General features: G+C 44.6%; 1 protein-coding gene across 1 annotated transcript; it reads right to left on the bottom strand.

Annotated features, from left to right (window-relative positions):
• Positions 1–1,524: 1,524 nt before the first annotated feature.
• On the bottom strand, positions 1,525–20,609 carry LOC103247760 (aldo-keto reductase family 1 member B10). The gene is made up of 10 exons (XM_073009351.1): positions 20,506–20,609; positions 17,734–17,901; positions 16,475–16,591; positions 15,414–15,491; positions 11,770–11,892; positions 11,376–11,482; positions 10,862–10,943; positions 10,248–10,331; positions 9,519–9,601; positions 1,525–7,809 (listed from the first exon to the last, which is right to left on the bottom strand). The coding sequence occupies exons 1-10, from the start codon at positions 20,569–20,571 to the stop codon at positions 7,767–7,769; spliced, it is 951 nt and encodes a 316-aa protein (XP_072865452.1). The 5' UTR covers positions 20,572–20,609; the 3' UTR covers positions 1,525–7,766.
• Between the last annotated feature and the right edge of the window lie 677 nt (positions 20,610–21,286).

The following is a 21,286-nucleotide window of genomic DNA, read 5'->3' as shown; positions in this document are numbered from 1 at the left end:
ACCTTCCTGATTTTACTTTTCAAGCGTCTTTCCATAATCACTGAGTCTTTTTCTTTTAATCATCTGGGAGGATCCATCTATGAATCAGTGCCGTGCTGTGTTGAAGGGAGTTTTTCTAACTCTGGTTGAACTTAGGTATGGTAATTAATCAGATTCAAACATGCGTACTCTCCTTTTAAGTTTGGATCCCCCGTTAAAAAGCCTGCTGGATGGCCGGGTGCGGTGGCTCATGCCTGTAATCCCAGCACGTTGGGAAGCCGAGGCGGGCGGATCACCTGAGGTCGGAAGTTCAAGACCACTCTGACAAACATGGGGAAACCCCCTCTCTACTAAAAATGCAAAACAATCAGCCAGGCGTTTTGGCACAAGCCCTTAATCCCAGCTACCTGAGAGGCTGAGGCAGGAGAATCGCTTGCACCCAGGAGGCAGAGGTTGCAGTAAGCCGAGATCGTGCCTTTGAACTCCAGACTGGGCAATAAGAGTGAAACTCTCAAAAAAAAAAAAAAAAAAAAAAAAACCAGCCTGCTGGGGAACTGAATTATTAGGAGTTAATATTAAATCATCAGTAAGATAGCCTCATATTTAAAATTTTTCGAGTTAGTGATCTACCTCCTTGCTTTTTGATTTAATACAGTTGTAACTGGGTGGGGCGTGGCCTGAAGCCTCTGGGGAGTAACCTAAAACCTCAGTTGGTGGGACAGCACAGTCTGGAGCATGGCCTGAAAAGGCTGTGCAGTAACCTGAAACCACAGCCAGAGGGACCTAAGCCAGGAACAGGAGGGGCGGGATTGGGGGCACTGAAGGAAGGAAGATGATTTACAAGATCCCATGGGTTAGTAGGTGTGGGTTGTCTAGGCATGGGAACTCTTTCCCCTTTAGAAACATTGGCTTCTGACTTTCTCCCTCCTGAGTCTGAAGGGTAAAGGAGAACTGATCCCTGCCGCCAGCAGAGGGCGGAATTGATTTTTCCAGAGACAGGGCTCTTACCATTAACATGTTCGATTAAGAGATGACACGTCCGCTCTTCATTAGACTTAAATTTTGGCCAGAAAAGTGAAGGCTTAAGGATGGATTCTTGAACTAAAGTAAAACAACAATATTTTATCATCTACTGTTTTTGTTTATACTTGGTTCTCTTATTATCTTTTCAAGACTTTAGCAGAAGCCGCAAGGGGCTATCAGAAGGAATTTCATCCTCTCTAGACTCTCTAGTTTTCCCATCTTACTTGAAACGCTCCCCATTTTTGGGATTATGGGAGGGGGCCCAACCCCTCCTGTTAGAGATTTCTACCCTCCCCCTTCCTGGAGGCTTACTGAGGCTTTGGGGAAAGGCTCCAACCCCACCTGTTTGAATTTTCTACTCTCCCCCTTCCTCTTTGTCTGCTCTGTCTGTTCCTGCCTCTAGTTGATAGATGGCAGCATGAGGCCACAGACAAGACTCACTCACTCCACACAACCACCATACTTAGTCTCATTTGAAATGTAGCAGGAAGAGCCGCCGACAAAACTCCTCAGACACCGAAATAAAGAAGGAAGCGCTTTATTCCACCAGGGGTATCAGCAAGACTTCTGTCTCAAGAGCCGAGCTCCCCAAGTAAGCAATTCCTGTCCCTTTTAAGGGCTCACAACTCTTAGGGGGTGCATGTGAGAGGGTCCTGATTGATTGAGCAAGCGGAGGTACGTGACTGGGGGCTGTGTGCACTGGTAATTAGATTGGAACAAAACAAGATAGGGATTTTTACAGTGCATTTCTATACAATGTCTGTAATCTATAGATAACAGAACCAATTAGGTCAGGGGTTGATCTTTAACTACCAGGTCCAGGGTGTGGCGTCGGGCTGTCTTCCTGTGGATTTCATTTCTGCCTTTTAGTTTTTACTTCTTCTTTCTTTGGAGGCAGAAATTGGGCATAAGACAATATGAGGGGTGGTCTCCTCCCTTAATACACTCTCAGCCTCCAACTTATCCCGACCACCTAGAAAATACTTTGTCACCTTCTCGAAGTCTCCTACCTTATTCTGTGCAGAAGAATTACCTGCTCCTCTTATTGCCACGGTCTTGCAAGGCTCTCTTCCCCACTTTGCTGAGAATCCAGATTTATTCCTTACAACAGGTGGGCCATGATCACCCTCATGCTAGGGGCACGGTAACTAGACAGTAGGATGCATCCCCTTTGGGTGGGGTGACTGTAGGCCTCCCTCCCTAAGGAGAATATTCGAGACCCAAAGTTGGGCCCCAGAACTGTTAGGAGTAATGCTCAAAACCTTAAGGAAATTGAACACTTGAACGAAGGATTCTTAGCAAAGCAATTTTACTTCTGCGCCCAGGGGTGCCTCCTTGGGCAGTCGCCATGAGATCACACAAGAACAAAAGGGAATGAGAGCCTTTATTCCTGACGCAAGTTCTGCCCCAGTACCCTTCCTCCATTGGCCAGGGTCGGGTTGTACAATCTAAACTCATCCTGGTTGACTAAACATTTGATTTTTTAAGATAAAGTGAGCATGTAAAGAAAAAAGCAGAGAATAAAGGGGAAGTAGTGTCTGTAAAGAACACAAAAGTTAGTCCTCCTTCCAAATAGGGAATGGAATGTCAGCTACTACTGATAACGCCTGGTATTGTGGCATGCCTGGGCATCTAACAAAGGCAAAAAGGGAAAAAGAAGAAATAGGAAAAAAGGTGGAGGGGTTACTGTGAATTACTAATCAAATAAAGATTGATCACATAATTTGAAGAGAAACTTCATCATATCCCACACATCCATCCATCCATCCATCCATCCATCCATCCATCAATCCATCATTCATCCAACCCCAATCCATGTATCCCCCACCCACCCTTCATTCCATTCATCCTTCCATCCTTCCTTCCTTATTTCCATCCATCCATCCACGCCTCCCTCCATTCATCCATCCATTCGTCCATCCATTGGTCCACACATTCCATCTATCCATTTATTCTCCAGATATCATTGAGGCAGGGGAATATAATAATTAACAAACTGCAGAAATCCCTTCTCTCATAGAGCTTACATTCTAGTGGGTAGAAACAGGGTAAGCAAGCAAACAGCAAATATATAAAATATATAACATGTTGATAAACAAATGCTATGGAGAAGAAGAAAACACAGAAGGCCAAGAGGAAATATCAGAGGAGATGGGTTAATTTTAAATAGGATGATGAAGAAGGGCCTCTCTGAGAAGATGATAAATCAGCAAGGAAATTAAAAATACAAGTTAGAGAATTATTCTAATACCTGAGAGCAGAGCATCTCGGGCAGTGAGAATAGCAAGGGCAAAACCCTGAGGCACAAGTACCTCTCCTGTTTAGTTTTTTAGTAACGGTCAAGGTCCTCTTGGTCCCACCAACTCTCCCTAACTTATCTAGGGGTTGACATTTTTGAACCAACAAAAGCGCTGGAAGGCAACACTCTAAGATTTTAAGGGTGCAAAACTTTCATGACGTTTCTGGGAAAACGCTGACAACAAATGAGGAAAAACAAATGAATTAGATAGAATTTAAAATTAAATGTAATCAAATTCCTCTGCATTGTACATTTAGAATACGTATTTTCAAAAATGGAAAGACTTGTTAAATGAGAATAATTTGAAATAAAAGTGTCTTTTTCATTTGGTTTTCCCAGTGGATGTATAAAATAACTAATTGAGGTAAATCTGTTATTTTTTAAATCCTTAATGCCTTTCTAGAATGTAAAAGTTCATTTCTTATTGTGGAAATTTTGAAAATCATGTAAAAGTATAACAATAATAAACTTGTTGCCAAACAACATAGAAGAAAACTCTGTTACACAAATATTCATATCTTTCTAAATAGATTTGCCTTTTATTTCTCAGTTTTGTTGGTTTGATAGTGAAAAAGGCTTATTTTAATTTGCATTTTTATGACTAGTCTGTACAATTTTTCATGTCATTTAATGATCAATTTTTATGTACCAACTTTGTTTTGGGCATCTTAGATTTCTCTTATTGATATGAATAAGCTCAATTGATTCTAAGAAAATTGCCTAATGGTTTTGTCCAGGTCTGTTTACTTCCTATTGTTTGTTTGTTTGTTTTTGTTTTGAGATGGAATTTCACTCTGTCACCCAGGCAGGATGCAGTGGCGCAATCTCGGCTCCCTGCAGCCTCCGCCTCCTGGGTTCAAGCAATTCTCCTGCCTCAGCCTCCTGAGTGAGATTACAGGGGTGTGCCACCATGCCTAGATAAGTTTTATAGTTTTATTAGAGACCAGGTTTTGCCATGATGGCCAGGCTGGTCGCAAACTCCTGACCTCAAATGATCCACCCTTCTCAACCTCCCAAAGCGCTGGGATTACAGGCGTGATCCACTGCCACTGGCATATTTTTGCATAATTGTCTGTTCAGAGTTTGCATTGCTATAGTCATGAACGCTCATTAAAGCAAAAAACACAAAAAACAAAAAGCAAAAAAACACTTATTTCCAACAATCTTCACTCCTCAGGGTTCTTTCAAATTTTAGTGAAAACTATTTTCTACAGAAGCCTCTTTGGTCTGTACATTTTTAACTTTAATGTACAGTTAAATCTCACAATAATCCAATAAGTAGGCTCCACATTTTGTTTAATAATATTTCATATAGCAACAGTCTCATTATACTGCCCAGGCTAGTCTCGAATTCCTGGCCTCAAGTGATCCTCCTGCCTCAACCTCCCAAAGTGCTGGGATTACAGGTGTGAACCACCAGTCCCAGCTGGGTCCAAATTTTTAATCATGTAAAATGTAGAGTTGTTGCAAGGTTGTTGAAATGACTGGAGCAGCCCTGGACAGTCAGGCTTTACGGGGTCTGACTGGGAGATCCAAATCCCTTTAGGTCCCAGTTATAGTTTGGCATCATCTGGCCAGCATATGCCAGATCTCACTTCAATACAACAGGGGAAGTCTAGCCCTCTGGACTACCTGGGCCCGACAGGACAGTCACAGTGATTCCACAATCTCCATGGTAGTTGCTACCCATCTTTCTAGCCCTCTCTTAGACAATGAGTGGAGAGAATACTTGAAACATAAGAGCCTCACTCCTTGCCTCCCTATTTCCCACGACAAGCTCCCTTCCTTTTCCCACTGACCTTACCATCTTCCTCTCTATGGTTACTCCCCTTCCTTTCTCTTCATAAGGCAAATTCTCTACATTATCATAAGAGTTATTTAACACACATCTGTAGTGTATACCTTAGATTCTCTCCCCATAATGGTGGCTTTGGTTTAGTTGTTGAGGATGGTGGCTTTATTTCCGATCAACTGGGACAAAATAGTGAACAAATTTTAGGATGGATGCCTTGTATTTGTTACAGTTGTGACATTGAGGACCATGAGAACCTGCAAGGTTCTCATTACTCGAGATATAAATACTGAAAATATAATCAGATCACTGGCTGATGAGGTGGCACTTGCCTGTGATCCCGTCACTTTGGAAGACAAAGGCGGAAGGATCACTTGAGGCCAGAAGTTGAAGACCAGCCTGGGCAACATAGCAACATCACAAGATCAAGTCTCTACAAAAAGTCATTAGCAGGAGCTCATGGTCTGTGCCTGTACTCCGAGCTACTCATGGCACTGAGGCAGGAGAATCATTTGAGCCCAGGAATTGAAGATTGCAGTGAGCTATAATCATGCCATGGCACTCCACTCCAGCCTGGGCAACAGAGAAAGACTCCTTCTCTACAAAGACAAAGACAAAGTTATTCTACAGAATAACTAAGAGTTGCTTTTTACAACACAGCATTTCTTCACATTAGCTTTTTAAATTTACCTCTGTTTGTTTAAATTCAAGTGAAACAAACAAAAAAAAAGCCATGTAAAAGAAACCCAATCATTTTCTCCTATAACCTAAGCTTTTTATCAAGCAAGTTATAATCACAGTCACATGAAGAAGAAAATTTTCACCAAATGCTCACTAAGGAGATATCACTCTACTCTGTGTTGAAATTGCTTCCTGTGTGTGAATTGTATACATTTTATATTTGTTTTAAAAGCACCCAGTCTATGACATTGTGTATGGATGTGAACATATTTTCTAAAAATACAAAAACGTGGATGGGAAGTATACCAGGCAAAGGTCTGGCCAGAAGAAAAGAAACTGTGCTAAGATTTTTAAATACTGGGTGTTTGATTCAAATAATTGGTTATAATAGGTGATCAGTTACACGTGATGGAATAGCTGGGCTATGGAAAGGAGAACATGAGGCAACTCGGTTTAGCAGCAGCAGGAAGAGATCCTCGCTCCTAAGGAAGAAAGTCAAAGAGTGCTGCTCCCTCAACCCAGAAGCTTTGGCTGGTAGGAGATAGAATCAAGGTGGAGGCTGCCTGGAAAAAAGCTGGGCCCACAGAGGAATGTGCTTTCTACTGGAGATGCCACTCAAGGTCAAGAGACAGAGAGAGAGGGAGAGAGAAATGCCTGGCTCTTCCCTTCTCCAGCCCTTCAAGCTCCTAACAGTACCTCTCACTGAGCAAACCCAGGGGAAGTTATAACATAGCAAGGAAGCCTGGGAATGTAGGTGCACCCCCCAACCCCAACCAGAGGGTGAGGGGACTCACCAATTTAGGATAGGCATTTGCCTCTGGAGAAGGAGTCACGGGAATGGGGATCGGGACGTGCACAAAGTGGTCCGTGACTATATTGGTAACCCCTAATTTCTTTAATTTTTTTTAAAGGTTTGGAGACAATATGGCAAAATGTTAGCATTTGTTTTTTGTTTCTTGTTTTGAGACAGAGTCTCTCTCTGTCACCCAGGCTGGAGTGCAGTGGTGCAAGTCTGGCTCACTGCAAACTCCACCTCCTGGGTTCAAGCGACCCTCCCACTTCAGCCTCTCTAGTAGCTGGGACTAAGGTACACACCACTACGCCCGGCTAACACTTGTTAACATTATAATGTGGGTGACCAGAGACTCATTACTTTATTTTCTGTACATTTCTATGTAGTTGGAATATTTCATAAGAAGTGATTATTATAGGACAAACAGAAATGTTCCAGATTAATGGCAACAGTAAGCATCTTTATTGTATTTCCACCCTACTTCCCAAGGAAGTGCCACATCTCTCTCAGTGAACAGTAGCATCTTTGTGCAGTTTGCAGGCTGTGCCATTGACTCTTTGGCATGATGGTGTATTGAAGACAAGGTGGGAGAGCAAGACAGGGAATGAGTGGAGACAGGCAAGGAGGAAAGGTGGCAGGAAAAGACTCAGGAGGAAGAGCATGACCAACGATCGCTGTGAGCTCTCCCAGAGCCTGCCTGCCTTTGAAACTTGGTTCAGTCACTTACTACCGGGGTGGCCTTGACAAGTTCCTCCTCTCTCTCTCCTAAGATGTTAAGAGTACCTACCTCAGAGGGGTCATTTTGAGGATTCAGTGACTTCCCCCACAGGAAAACACTTCACGTTGTGTGGGAACATAGTCCACTCTCAATCCATCTTGGTTACCATCATTATTGTTTGTTATTGATCTTTACATCCTCAGTGTTGGCAGAATTTCTTGTGCTTAACAAATATTTGTTCAGATCAGAGAAGAGGAAAAAATTGTCATCTGCTTATTCAAGCCATGTTTTTCTGTGATATTCTGATCCTAGTTGCACATACAGAAATACATGTCTAAAACAGCACCTCGATTCTGGTCTACAGCAGGACGAAGTTCACTGTGATCTCAGATAAGCTTGGCTAAAATAGGACTTGATGGAGATAGTCACACTTCAGTGAAGAAAGAGAATCCCCTGTGTAATGTCACCAGGAGATTCAACCTCAATATTCTGCATGGAAGGGATAGTCCTCCAAATGAGAGGATCTGCAGAAACAAAAAAAGAGAGAAACTCTGTTCCATCAAAGCAACAGCCCTGGTTGAGAAGGTATTCTTCTCTGGTGGACTCAATGGTATTTGTGCTCTCTCAGCCACCTCCCTGCAAGAACACAAGAAGGTTGCTCACACCTTGACCTTCCCTCAAACCGATACGAGGGCTTTGCTAGCAAGGAGGACAGACAGTGACCAGGGTACGGGAAACAACTCGGAATGACAACTCATGGTTAGCCTGGTGTCAGGTGAGGCAAGTGACAAGTCTTGTCGCAGTCCACTGTCACAACATGATGAGGTAGGAAACAACAGCAGAATTGACAGCTTGGGGATTGTTATGAGTATTAAATGAGATAATAGCACCGGCAAAGGGATCAGGACCCAGGCACATTCTCAGCTAAGGTTCAATGGATGTTTGATGCGATTAATATTATCATCCTACTTTATAGGTAAAGAAACCAACTAGGTAAAACTAGGAAATTTACCCAATGTCACACAGCTAAGAAACCAGTGTTAGAGTTGGATCCGAGGCCAGGTGCACTTACTCCTGACCACCAACCCATTGCCTCCACTGGAAATGATGTTCATTGGAAGGGCAGTGGTTCAGTTTGGGGGAGAGTTCAGTTTTATGTTCATCCTTCCTTTTTACACTAAGCAGCTGCTGCTTTGTTAAACACTGATAAAAATAAGCCATTATAAGATGAGGAAAGACTGCTGTGATACTAAAAGTGGGCAGGATAGATAGGGAATATCATGACAAGGAAGCTATGCTTGAGATACTGAAACCATTTTTAAAAGCTGAAAAATCATTTTGGTACAGAAACATTGGAAGAAATTCAAATTATCATTTAATTGCAGACCTCGCAGTAATAAATGCCAGACAAATCTCTTTGATATATTTAATTAGATACATTAATCAGAAAGTATTGATTGTAAAGAGATGATTTAGGATTCCCACCTAGCCAGAGTGAAAACTTTCTTTCAATCACTTATCTGACATTTAAAGTAGAGTTACCACCACCTCCTTTAAGAGGCATTTGGAGATTATTTAATCCAGCCTCCCCGGCCTTCTTCCTTGAATGCTCTAAACACAATCCCACCTCAGGGTCTTGGCACCTGCTGTTATCACTGCCAACAATGGTCTTCGCCAAATATCCATATGGCATATCCCTCACAGCAAAGACTCCTTTGACCCACCGCGTATAAAGGATCTGTCCCACTACCACCCGCCACTTCCTATCCATTTTACCCTACTTTATTTTTCTGTCTAGCATTTGTTACTGTCTGACACATAAATTTTGAGTTGATTTATTTCTGTTCTGTCTTCTTCCCTCCCTCCCTAAGTAAGTGGAGGCAGCAGCTTTGCATAGTATGATAACCCAAGCACCTAGAAAATGCCTGGCACATAGAGGACCACTAGATATTTATTGAATGCATGAATAAGTGAATGGTCGCCTCCTGCCTATTGACAACACACCTTCTGTTACAATTCTAGCTCTACATCCAGAAGTTCCGACAATGAGCAGCAATTAGAGATGTGTCCATCACAGTGATTCCCAGGTACCCCAATTTTAACTTTCAGAACTGCCCCAAAATAGTATTTGAAGACACAAGTAGTCCTAGCAGCCTTCTAATCCTTTTAACTAACTCTCTACCAGTTTAGAAAAACTCCTGGCAATGCTCCTAGTTAACTCCATGCCACTTACTGCAATACGTTGCAGGCCCTCCAGTTTCTGTTGAAGCTGAGGATGGTTGCCATCTCCTCATCACTCAATTTAAAGTCAAAGACCTGGAAAGATAGGAGTCCCAGTACATCATCAGTAAGGCCGTTACTGCTGTGACTGGAGACTGCCAGCCATTCTGGCAGGGAGTTCTAACAGCACAAACTGATCACAGGTGTTTTTCCCATTATGTTCACGGGATACAAATTTTTCTCTAAATTAAGTCCTACACAAAGACCGCAGTATTTGTAGTGCTCAGTGTTCTGGGGGAGGGAGACCAGGTTCACAGGCATTAAGCCCTAGGTGTGCACAGGCCCTGTGTTCCATGATGCGCCCTTCTAGAAGACAGTTCTCCAAGGACAGTTCACACCTCCTCTGCTGCCGGAAGATGAGCAGGGAGGCCAGGACTGTCTGCTCGTGTGGTGGCCCAGGGCTTAGCTGCTCATGGGCAGCTGAGGGTCTTCTCAGTGGTGTGAGGCACAGCTGTGCTCAGACCTGACAGGGCTTCACCAGGCACTGTCCCCAGCATGTCCTAAGCCCATAGATCATTCATCTCAGGTATACTGAGCCTAGATCCCTGGGCTGGAAAATGATAGGGTGGTGGGAACGGAGGGGCCAAAGACAGTGCAGGAATGAGCTGAGAATCCTGGTGAGAGGGTCTGCCTCTGCCCCACCCCACTGAGAAGTACCAGGGCCAACCAGCCGGGATCTTACCTGAATGTTCTCAACAATGCGGGCTGGTGTCACAGACTTGGGGATCACAATCACATTCCTCTGGATATGGAAACGGATCAGAACCTGTGCGGAAAGGGGACATCATGTTTCCACTCGGCTACAAGGACCCCTCCTTTTATGGAAAGGAAGAATAAAACATCTTCGCAGCTCACTGTGGCTTCAGGTATAATCGTTGATACTGACTGAGCCCTTCACAGCTATTAGATTTGTGCCAACCCCTCGCTTCATTCTCTCCCTTCATCTTAGGGACAACTCTGTGATCTTCATTTTTTAGGAATAAAGAAAGCAGTTTGGGTCATAAGGCTGATCAGAGGTAGAGTTGGCATCTGCACCTATATCCCTAGACTCCAAAGCCTTGCTTTGCGACTTGGCTGTAGGGCTTAACAGGAAGCTGTGAGGCAGAAGCTATCTTTGTTTCAGTGACAGCTCTTGTGTTTCCTGGAGGTTCCAACAGACTTCGAAGGAAACACTATAGATGGCTTCAGCTCCTGTGTTCTTCCCCTTTAAGGAGTTAGTTGAGGACAATACAAGAAATGAAACATGAGACTGGAAGAAACAGTTGTTGGATAACAAGAAAAATAAAAATATGGTACCTGGGCTGCGGTTTTCTTGTGCTTTGCAGCAATCTCCTTAATCTTGGGCTCCTCCAGCAGGGAAGGGTCCTCTGGCTTGGCCCTAGAGGCAGAAAGATGCTGATGTGAACAATCACCATGGCTACCATGTAGAGATGGACACCACTCCAATGAGTGTCTCAAGACTGATCATCAGAGTCTCTCCATCTGGGAGACAGGCAGGAGGACCCGGAAGGTTAGGGTCCTTTCCCCGGGCTCTGAAGTCTGAGCATTTTGCAAAGACTGGTTCATCCTTGGGTGGCTGAACTGGACATATTCCCAGAGGGTCAAACATGTCCGCAATGTTTTTGTTGTTGCTGTTGTTGCTTTTCAATTCCCATTTTTTCCCACAGTCATCCTATTTGGTTGTAGCAAATGCATTACCTTACACACATTTTTCTTTCCAGTGACTTATGATCTCATACCAATATTTACCAAACACAAAATAATGTTTTTAAGATTATCAAGAGAAGGATCCACTGCTTGGAAGCCTCACCAAGGTCTATCCGGAGAGCCCAGGGGGCTGTAGGCCGTAACGGTGATGCCCTTGGAGTGGCAGTACTGGATCAGTTTCTCCTGCGTGAGGTATGGGTGACACTCAACCTGCAACAGCAAACAATCATCATCACGGGGAAAGCTGGCTGGCTTTTTGAGTTGTTCACAGGGAGGGAGTTCGACACACACAAAAAAAGACCACCAATCAAAGGCCAAACACCTACCCACTGAGATTCCTGCTAACACACCCATGAGGTCAGCCTGACACCTTCCGCAAGTGTCCTGATCACTGACCCCTCAGGTGAGACTCAGGGCATAGCATTGAACTTTCCTCCCAATGTTTAAGAAGTAATAGGTCAAGACTTTTATTTACCCTTATACTAAACAGAAATTACCTGGTTAGTCACTGGTTTATATTTCAGTCTAGGTTTGTTCAAGAGCTTCTCAGTCTGGAAGTGGCTGAAATTGGAGATGCCAAGGGCTTTCACCAGCCCCTCATCCACCAACTCCTCCATGGCCTGTCATAGAAAGGAAAACCTTTTGGGTAGCCCCAGAGGGACTACAGGGACCCTGGTTTGCGTTTGTCCTCCCTGGGTCAGAAATTGCTAAAGGATTCATCACAACGGGGTTAGCCGAAGCATTCACAGGAAATTTCAGTCCAGGGTGGGTGCCCATCAGTGAATGTTCCAGTCCTACTGCCCCTCCCCAGCCCAAGAAAAACTAGGAGTTACAGGTAAAGATTTCATATTCTTGCCACTCTCACCTTACACATAAAGAAACACATACAAAATTACACTTCTGTACACAGGGGAAATATGAAAGTTTTGTAATGCAAAAAATAAAAAATAAATAAAAAATGAACATTTGCAAGCTTATGAGATGATTTTATTTTTAATGAATCCAAATGACAGCGGGTAGCTACTGCTGTGTGTTCATTGTACACCCAAACCTGGGCAAGCTGTGTTAGTCAGGAAGAGGCTGCAGAATGTGGAGAAGCCTCACTTGTGGGTCCTGAGTCACTTTCTCCAGCACCCACCGTGCTTGGGTTTACAGGAAGGTCATGCATACAGATTATGTCCTGGCTGGGACACCTGGGCAAAGAGTTGTGTGGGGCTGAAACCTGACCCACTGTCTGCATATCCTGCCATGCTTCCCGATACAGAAACTACAGGGACCCCCAAGGAAGGGAATCTTTGTATAACTTTTAGCGTATATTGGGCATTTTCCAAACTTGCCCAAAGATATCATATATGTTAGCAGCATCCTCCAATGCAACATGTATTTATTAGCCATCTATTACATGTTCCAGAAGCTGTCAGGATGTAAAAGCATAGAATGTGCTTCCTTCTTCTGGGATTATTATTTCAGTTAAAGTGCTAGGGTTCCCTTCTGTGGACCCATCAACCATGACCCTGAGGCTGCCTCAGATAACATGACCGTGGCACAGACAGAGTCAGAAAGGGCAGAGAAGGAAGAGATTCACACAGCCTGCAGCTGTCAGGGCAGACCTTCAGGTAGAGTTTAAACTGCGCCTCAGGAAAAAAAAAAAAAAGAGAAAACAGGTGAAAAACATGAGCCTATGAGATAGGTAGGCAGTAGCAAAGCTCAGAGGCAGGGATGAACATGACATGTTCAGGGAACTCTTTATCCAGCCCTTCTCAACATTGTCTGCAATTTGGAATCACCAGGGAAGTTTAAAAACTACCAGTGGAAGCAGTGGCTTATGACTGTAATCTCAGCACTTTGGGATAGGATTGGAACAAGGGGTTTGGGCCTGGGTTTCAGCGACCTAGGGTAAGCTTTTTAAATCGTGTAGGCCTTAGTATTCTCTTCTTAAAAAAAGTCTTATAATACATACTAGTAATATATATCTTTCAGATACACATTATCAGAGGCTGAGACAGGAGGATTGCTTGAGGCCAGGTGTTCGAAACCAGCCTGGGCAACATAGCAAGACTCTGTCTACCAGAAAAATTTTTTTAATTAGTTGGATGTGGTGGCATGTGCCTCTGATCCCAGCTACTTGGGGGGATTTCTTGAGCCCAGGAGTCCGAGGCTGCACTGAGCTATGATCTTGCCACTATACCACAGCCTGGGCAACAGAACAAGACTCTCTAAACTTAAAAAAAAAAAGTAATATTGGTGGCTGGGTTTCACCCCCCAGAGTTTGTTATAGATTTTATCTGAGTTGTAGCCTAGACATTGGGATTTGTAAACTCCTCAGGTGATTCTAATGCTCAGCCGACATTGAGAACCACTAGCGTAGACGAAGTTATTCAATTGGGTAGTAGAGTTTAAAAGCTATGAAATCATAAGGTTCCCCAAAACTTCCGATTGAGCAATTAGATAATTTAAAAGCTATTGTACATCATAGGTCAGGTTAGTTTGCCTGTCTTCGAACTTGACTTCTTTATACTTTTTCCTCCCCTCTGCTTCAGGGTGGTCAATGAGGTTTCTACTGAACTGGCTGTGGGTCTACAGAAACATCCAGCGCTTTCATATTCAAGCCTGCTCGTTTCAAATCAGAGCCTGTGAGCTTGATCACTGATATCTTTTCATGCCTTTCAAATGTTTTATTGAACAGTCATTCCCATATTCATTCAGAAAACATAGCACTGTGAGAAGCAGGCTACACTTACATAGTTGCCGTACTTAATATCATCATAGGAGCTAAGACAGAAAAATTGATCAAATGTAATGCAAACTGCCAGGTGCGGTGGCTCACACCTGTAATCCAAGCACTCTGGGAAGCCGAGATGGGTGGATCCTCTGAGGTCAGAAGTTCGAGACCATGAAACCCTACCTCTGCTAAAAATACAAACGTTAGCCGAGCGCGGTGGTACACACGTGTAGTCCCAGCTACTCAGGAGGCTAAGGCAGGAGAATGGCTTTAACTCGAGAGAGGGATGTTGCAGTGAGACAAGATGATGCCACTGCACTCTAGCCTGGGCGACAAAGTAAGACTCTGTCTTAAAAAAAGAACACTGTGCTTGTGGATTAATGTTTTTGAATGAACAATACACAGAAAAAGCTACGTGTAGTTGAATCATGTCCATTCTAAGCATTTCAGAAACGTGAGGCTTAATATATTTTCCCTTGTAAAACACAATACAAACTCGTAAATACATGCACCCCTACACAGACAGCTGCCACTATGACACCATTAACTCTTGGAGTCAGATGCCACTGATCATTTATAACTCTTTCCTCCACTTCGTTCTCTACTAGCATTTGCAAAAGGATAGAATGGTATAATAAAAAATGATCAGAAAAAACACTGATCCCTTAATTCACTTTGAATGTGAATGATGTGAAACAGGTCATGATTTGATCTGGGAAGCAGGGCACTCAGGATCCCTGATTTCTGGATGTGTGTTCACTGCCTGCCAAGCACCACGCTGATGGCTTTGGTGGTTGGACTTGTGATTCAGTTGAGTCTGGGTCCAATCCCAGCTCTGCCACACACATTGTGACATGACCTGTGCAAGTCACCAATCAATCTAGGCTTCAAATGTCATTATTTATAAAGGGGGATGTTAAGCCTGCCTTATAGGTTTAGATGATTAAATGGCTACTGTGACGAATGTTCCTGGCATGTAAACCATCTTAGTCTTTATCACACCCTCAAAAATACATAGCAGTAGTATGTGTTATAAGACTTCTTTTTTAGGAAGAGAAAACTGAGCCCTAAAAACGTTACAAACCTGACCCTAGGTTACTCAGCTGTTATGAGCAAACTCAGGCCCAAACATCCTGTTCCAAATGCCTCGTTCTGGTTTGAGAACAGCATGTGTATTCCCCAAAGTGGGGTACATGGTATTTTCAGTCTTATTTGAAGACTCAGTTCTAGACTTGAAATATAAATAGTATCAGATGCACCCAAAAGCCAAAGGTGATGAGGAAGATATTAGAAGAGCTAGAGAATCACAATGATGAAATTAGAAAGCATCAGGCAGATGGTCTCTTTCATGTCAACGGGAAGTCTCATGGATAACTGAAGATTTCTCTCCCAGCACACGTACAGGAAGCTGGAACCTACCTCCCAGGCATCCAAGAACGTTGCTTTTCCACCGATGATATTACCTTTATCATCTTTGGGGAAAATGTCATCCCCAGACTGTAAATACAGAATGAAAAGTTTACTGGAATCTGCATCAGGACACTTGGTTCTGGTAAACAAGGTTTCAGTGTCCTGACTCTTGCTAAGTACCACATGTGCATACCAGTTTTTCAGGCTCTGCAGTACATACTACAAGAATGTGAGTTTAAATAAAATCTCTATATCTACTATAGCATATTAATCCATATATTTCAGAAACCACTGGATTGACATTCAGATCTGCTGTTAGTACATTCCAGAAGTCACTGTTATCACCATGGATATTAAGTTCATACACCTAGATCCTGTGTACACCCAAGGGCAAACTTTAACAATATCACTGGATAAGGATGAGATCTCCAGGGTGTGGTTTTCTGGGGAAGATATTGGCCAGATCTATCCTTGCAACCTCTAGAAGAGACATGGAATAAGGAATGGCAGGCCATCAGCACTCCCGCTGGTCAGGAGGGGAGAGAGCTGGTAATTTGTCGCTCCCACCCCTCAGGAGCAGGTAGACCAGAGCCCCAGGCAATGGGAGCCGTGATGACTACTGGCTTCCTTCCAGCATCACCACACTTGGGCTTTTCTCCAAGATGCCACTCCCGGGGAGTGCTTTGCTTAATAAGATAATTAGGCCCTGGAATATAGTTATGCAAGTTCTAATCCAAGGGATTTGCTGGGAGGGCAACTCTAGGGCGCGAAATCAAGACAAAGGTGATAGGGCAGTTGCAACTTGTCTGGGCTGCCAGAAATCATGGCTTCTCTCAGACATAAATGCAAGAAAACGCAGGCATGTGGCCACCTCAGCAGCACACACGGCCTCAGCCTCCCTTCCACGCCAGCGTCTTTCTGCTCCAAGGTCTCTTCCTGACCACCTGACACTCCCAATTATGAAGTGCAAGGTCTCCTGCTCCAGACCACACTACCCTTAGCCCTGGTGCACCTACTATTTTCTAGCAGCAGCTCAGAAACTAGAGATTGAGAAAGGGAGTCGCTCAAACCTTGAATCCCTGTGGCCAGTGAATAAGATAGAGGTCCAGATAGCTCAGCTTCAGGTCCTTGAGGGTCTTCTCAAAGGCTTTCCTCACAAGCGGTCTCTCAAAGAAAGTGGGCCACAACTGCAAGAGGGTAGCAATGAGCTGTTAATATTTGGAGAGGGAAGGGCCACATTATACTCATTGTCCCGGCCTTTTGATTTGCACCCTGATCTAACCTGGCACAGGTCATTTATAAAAAAGCTGATTAAGATCCACGACACAGTGTGGAATATCACCAGGGCTCAGCACGTCAATGACATTCTTAAGTGTTAAAAGCAATTTACTTTTTCAACTATCCTATAGAGTACTATATAGAGTACTATATGTCTCTCAGATCATTTAAGTAAATGTGGCCACAGATTTGAAACGTGTTTACCTGTCTCAGTCTCATCCTCAGCTGTGGGCTCTCTGAGAGCAGGAATTGTGTGTAACTTTTAAATGTCAAGCATTCCTAGGCCTTCGGGAAAAGATGGTCCTTTATCTGACCTATCTGATAGGTCCTTATCAAGCCTGTCAGGCCCCAGATGATAACTATATAAGGGCTTTATCCACACTTGGCTGCTACACAGTGGGGTCTGTTTGTCCCACCAGATGTATGCAACATCCACGTACCTAGAACTAGTGTTTTCTCAGCAAGTTGTGTATAATGTAAATCCAGTGATTCTCAACCCCCTCACACCCAACACCCTCTTCTTTTTTAAAACATTGACTACCTCACCTTTCGATAGACTTAATAAAGGAAATCGTATGTGACAATAGAAAAATGCTCCTACTGTTTCCAAAATGCCCTCTGGGTGACAGCCTCAGGGACATACTTGCATGACCACAGTGCTGACAGGGAGACCACAGTGCTGACAGGGAGACCACAGTGCTGACAGGGAGGTCACACATCCAGCCCTGCCTGCACCCTTGGCCTCTGACTGCCTCTGGGCAGAAGGTGGATCCCTCTGATGGGGAACAGGGAGGCCCAGGGCAGTGCAGGGCTCCATGGAGAAAAGCCCACTGTGGGAAAACCAACCCGCAGGCAGGTGGTGCAGCAAAGACATGTTCAAATATCAATAGCAGCTTGGAGTATGGATAGAATTGTATCCATGGATATTATCAAGGCAGGGATGGAAAGGGCTACATGTAGAAAAGGCTGACAGAGTTCTCACTGCCGACCCGACCCAGATACTTCTGCCTGCCTTGAAGTGAAGGCCTCCCACCCAATGCGCCATATGCACCTTGCTGACGATGAACAGGTCCTCCCGCTTCACAGCCTGCTCTTGGATCTTCTCTTGGATGGCTTCCCCCACCTCATGTTCATTCTGATAGACATAGGCACAGTCAATGTGGCGATATCCTGCATCAATGGCCACCTTCACTGCTTCTTTCACTTTGCCGAGAGGAGACTGAAAGGCAAAAGAAAAGCCCATCACACATGTATTTTTTTTTTATTTTTAAGCGATGGGGACTTGCCATGTTGCCCAGGCTGGCCTCACACTCCCAGGTTCAAGCAATCCTCCCACCTCCCCAGTAGCTGGAATTACACCACACTCAGCAACCAACATATTGTCTTGTCCCCAGACCACCTTCAATAGGCTGCCCCACATGGCCCAGTTTCTCCAAACCAAGGCCTTACTGGGGTCTCCGTTGCCAGGCAATATCCGGGAGGATACACACTTTAGAAACGTTTTCAAAAGGAGGAAAGTGAATTAATTTTATGATTATATCCTTATGTCCTGTCCTAGTTAAAGTCAGTTCCCTTTCATCCAGGTTAGTCCTGAAATGTCTTCAGGTGTGTCGGGGAGTGCAGATGGCTCCACTGCAACTTCCTGAAGACCCAGATGAAGCTTGACTCTAAATACCCAGAGGAATTTTCAGACACTATCCCCAAATGGTGATAAGGATCTGGATAATGGTCATTACAGCATCAATCCGGATTCCAACACTTACTGGGTTTGTGGGTCTAAGTAGTTGATTCCATCTCTCTAAACCTTGTCTGCAAAATGAAAAAAAAAAAAAAAAATTGTACCAGCCTCATGAGGCCTTTGTGGTGATGACATGCTGCAATGAATGTTAAGTTAAGCACATCACCTGACACGCAGTAAGGCTCAGTAGAGGCCGTTCATTATACAAGGATCCTTTCAGAAAAAAAGGAGAAATAGAAAACCTTATAGGAATAGAGTTTGTTTTCCATTCCTATAAGAAGAAAGAGGGAGGGAGGGAGAACGAGAGAGGGAGAGAAAGAAGGGAAGGAAAGAAAAGAAAGCAAATAGAATTATCACATATTTGTTCTAACCTAACCAAGTCAATGATGGGGGCAAAAAGCACTTAAAACTTGATCTCTCACAAAATAGTCTTTTAAACCTCTTCTACTGTGAGATAACAAACATTGAAAAGAACACAAAACATAGATGCACAGCTGCCCTACCGCCTGGACAAGAAACGGGCTGCTGCCAGGCATCCAGAAGCACCCCTGTGTCCCCAACCGCTATGCTACACCATCCTTCACCTCTACTGCTAAGTTCATAATCCTTTAGTCTATCATCTCCACGTGTTGAAGAGGCTCCCTTCATAATTCTTACGTTCAATTCCAAAATTCTGAAACTGTCTGGTGAACTTACCCAGGGTGGGCAGATTCCCTGGAGTTCTGGAAGTGATTATCTGTTCCATTTATATAGGATTGAAGCTCTGATTTTGGGCAAATCTTGCTATTGAACAAGAGACGCTGTGCATGAATCAAGCTGGAAGTGATCTGTTCATCCAGATACACCTAGAATGTATCCTGAGAATGACCCAGTGTGGCAACACAGTGTCCGACCCTCCAGCTCGGCACAAGAGAGGGGAAACATCAGTGTGCACAGAAGGAAAGAGCCAGAGGCAGAAGACTCAGCACAGGCATTAGCCATGAGGGATAGGAGAAAAGAGGAATTCCAAAGACTGCTTCTGGTCGCTAGTTAGGGTAGTGCCATCATGGATGGAAATGGCAAAGAAGGCAGAGTGAGGTGGTGATGGAACAACTTCAAACTTAGCCTAAGAGAGGCTCAGGAACCTGCCTCACTGAGTCCTGGATGTGCCTTACGCCGTTTTGCCAGCTGACATGAACACAGCCAGGTGGAGCTCAGGACTCCCAGGCCAGGCTCTCGGCAGCCCTAGCACGTTGCAGATTTCAGTGTGTACAGGAATCACCTGGGGATCTTGTTAAAGTGCAGATGCCCATTAGGTAGCCTGGGGTGGAGTCTGAGACTCTGCGTTTTTGCTCTTTCTTTCTTGGATCTCACTCTGTTGCCGAAACTGGAGTGCAGTGGCACCATCACTGCTCACTGCAACCTTGACCTCTCAGGCTCAACACTCAATCTCCACCTCAGCCTCCCAAGTGACTGGGACTACAGGTGCGTCCCACCATGCTCAGCTAATTTATTTATTTTCTATACAAAGGGAGTCTTGCTATGTTGCCCAGGCTGGTCTCCAAGTCCTGGGCTCAAGCAATCCTCCTGTCTGGGTCTCCCAAAGTGCTGGGATTACAGGCATGAGCCACCACACCCGGCCAGTTCTGCATTTCTAACAAGCTCCCAGGTCATATGGATTTTGCTAGCCCAAGTCCCACACCCTGATCTGCAAAGGGATGCCAGGGACTTATGGCTTTGCATCCTCTCCGCAACCACCCAGCCCACAACAAACCCACAGCCAAGACTCTGGGGAAATGTTGAGCCCAATTGTGTCCTAGAGCCAGAGAGAGAAACTGCCCTGGAAAACAATTTTAGGTCCAACAGCTGCTTGAAATTTGATACTTGCTAAAGAAGCTCTCAGCACTGCTGGGAAAGCCAGCCTTGGAGCTTTGCAGCCTGAATCAGCTCTGAGAAAAGAAAGCAACCGGACTCCCGGCTCCAGTACTGAATCTCACCTCTCGAAACTCCTGCCCGACCTCCAGGCTTTCCTGGCTGAATGTAGAAAGAGAAAACACCCAAACGCCCCTCCAGAGAAGAAGGCTGTGCAAAGATTTGCATATTTACCTTCCAAGTGCCCAGGCCCACAATGGGCATCTTGGCTTTGGTACTGAGCTCCACAAAGGTGGCCATGGTAGGTGCAGAAATGATTCTGAGTGAGCAGGTAGAACTCTCACGTCCTGCTTTTTGTTGTTGTTTTTGAGACAGTCTTACTGTGTCGCCGACACTAGAGTGCAGTGGTTCAATCTCGGCTCACTGCAGCCTCCGTCTCCTGGCTTCAAGCAATTCTCCTGCTTCAGTCTCCCGGGTATCTGGGATTACAGGCACCCACTGCGACTTCCAAGTAATTTTTATATTGTTAGTAGAGACAGGCTGGTCTCAAACCCCTGACCTCAGGTGATCCGCCCACCTCGGCCTTCCAAAGTGCTGGGATTACAGGCGTGAGCTACCGGCCCGGCTCCATGCTGCTTATGAAGACTGGTGTTATCTACAGTGGGAGGAGTTGGAGTCTGGCCACAGTAGCTTTCCAGCCGTAAGCAAACAGAAAATCCATTGCAGGCTATTGTGAGCATGAGGATTATGTGAATGAATTATTAATCACGTCAACTTTGTGCAAAGTTCTCTGTTTGGTAACAGTATCATTGGAGTTTCTGCTTGTTCACCATGACTCAACAAATTCAACACACCCCAAAGGTGGAAAGTAGGCAGGGAGAGAGAAAGGAAGGAAAGAAGAGTTGGGGGAGGGAGGGAAAGAAGCCTGGCCAACACAGTGAAACCCTCTCTACTAAAACTACAAAAATTAGCCAGGCACGGTGGCACATGTCTGTCATCCTAGCTACTTGGGAGG

Source organism: Chlorocebus sabaeus, chromosome 21 (assembly GCF_047675955.1).
Source record: "Chlorocebus sabaeus isolate Y175 chromosome 21, mChlSab1.0.hap1, whole genome shotgun sequence".
Classification (NCBI taxonomy): Eukaryota; Metazoa; Chordata; class Mammalia; order Primates; family Cercopithecidae; genus Chlorocebus; species Chlorocebus sabaeus.
The sequence above is the reverse complement of the archived record's forward strand: the minus strand, read 5'-3'. Positions and strand labels throughout refer to the sequence as shown.

What these genes read in the sequence shown, in the direction of transcription:
- LOC103247760 (XM_073009351.1), bottom strand. Translation starts at nt 20,571, where the DNA reads ATGGCCACCTTTGTGGAGCTCAGTACCAAAGCCAAGATGCCCATTGTG. An exon ending in CGTTCTTGGATGCCTGGGAG is followed by an intron (nt 11,893 to 15,413) that starts GTAGGTTCCAGC and finishes TTTCTATGACAG; the next exon opens with GCCATGGAGGAGTTGGTGGA. An exon ending in GCATTGTTGAGAACATTCAG is followed by an intron (nt 9,602 to 10,247) that starts GTAAGATCCCGG and finishes CTATCTTTCCAG; the next exon opens with GTCTTTGACTTTAAATTGAG.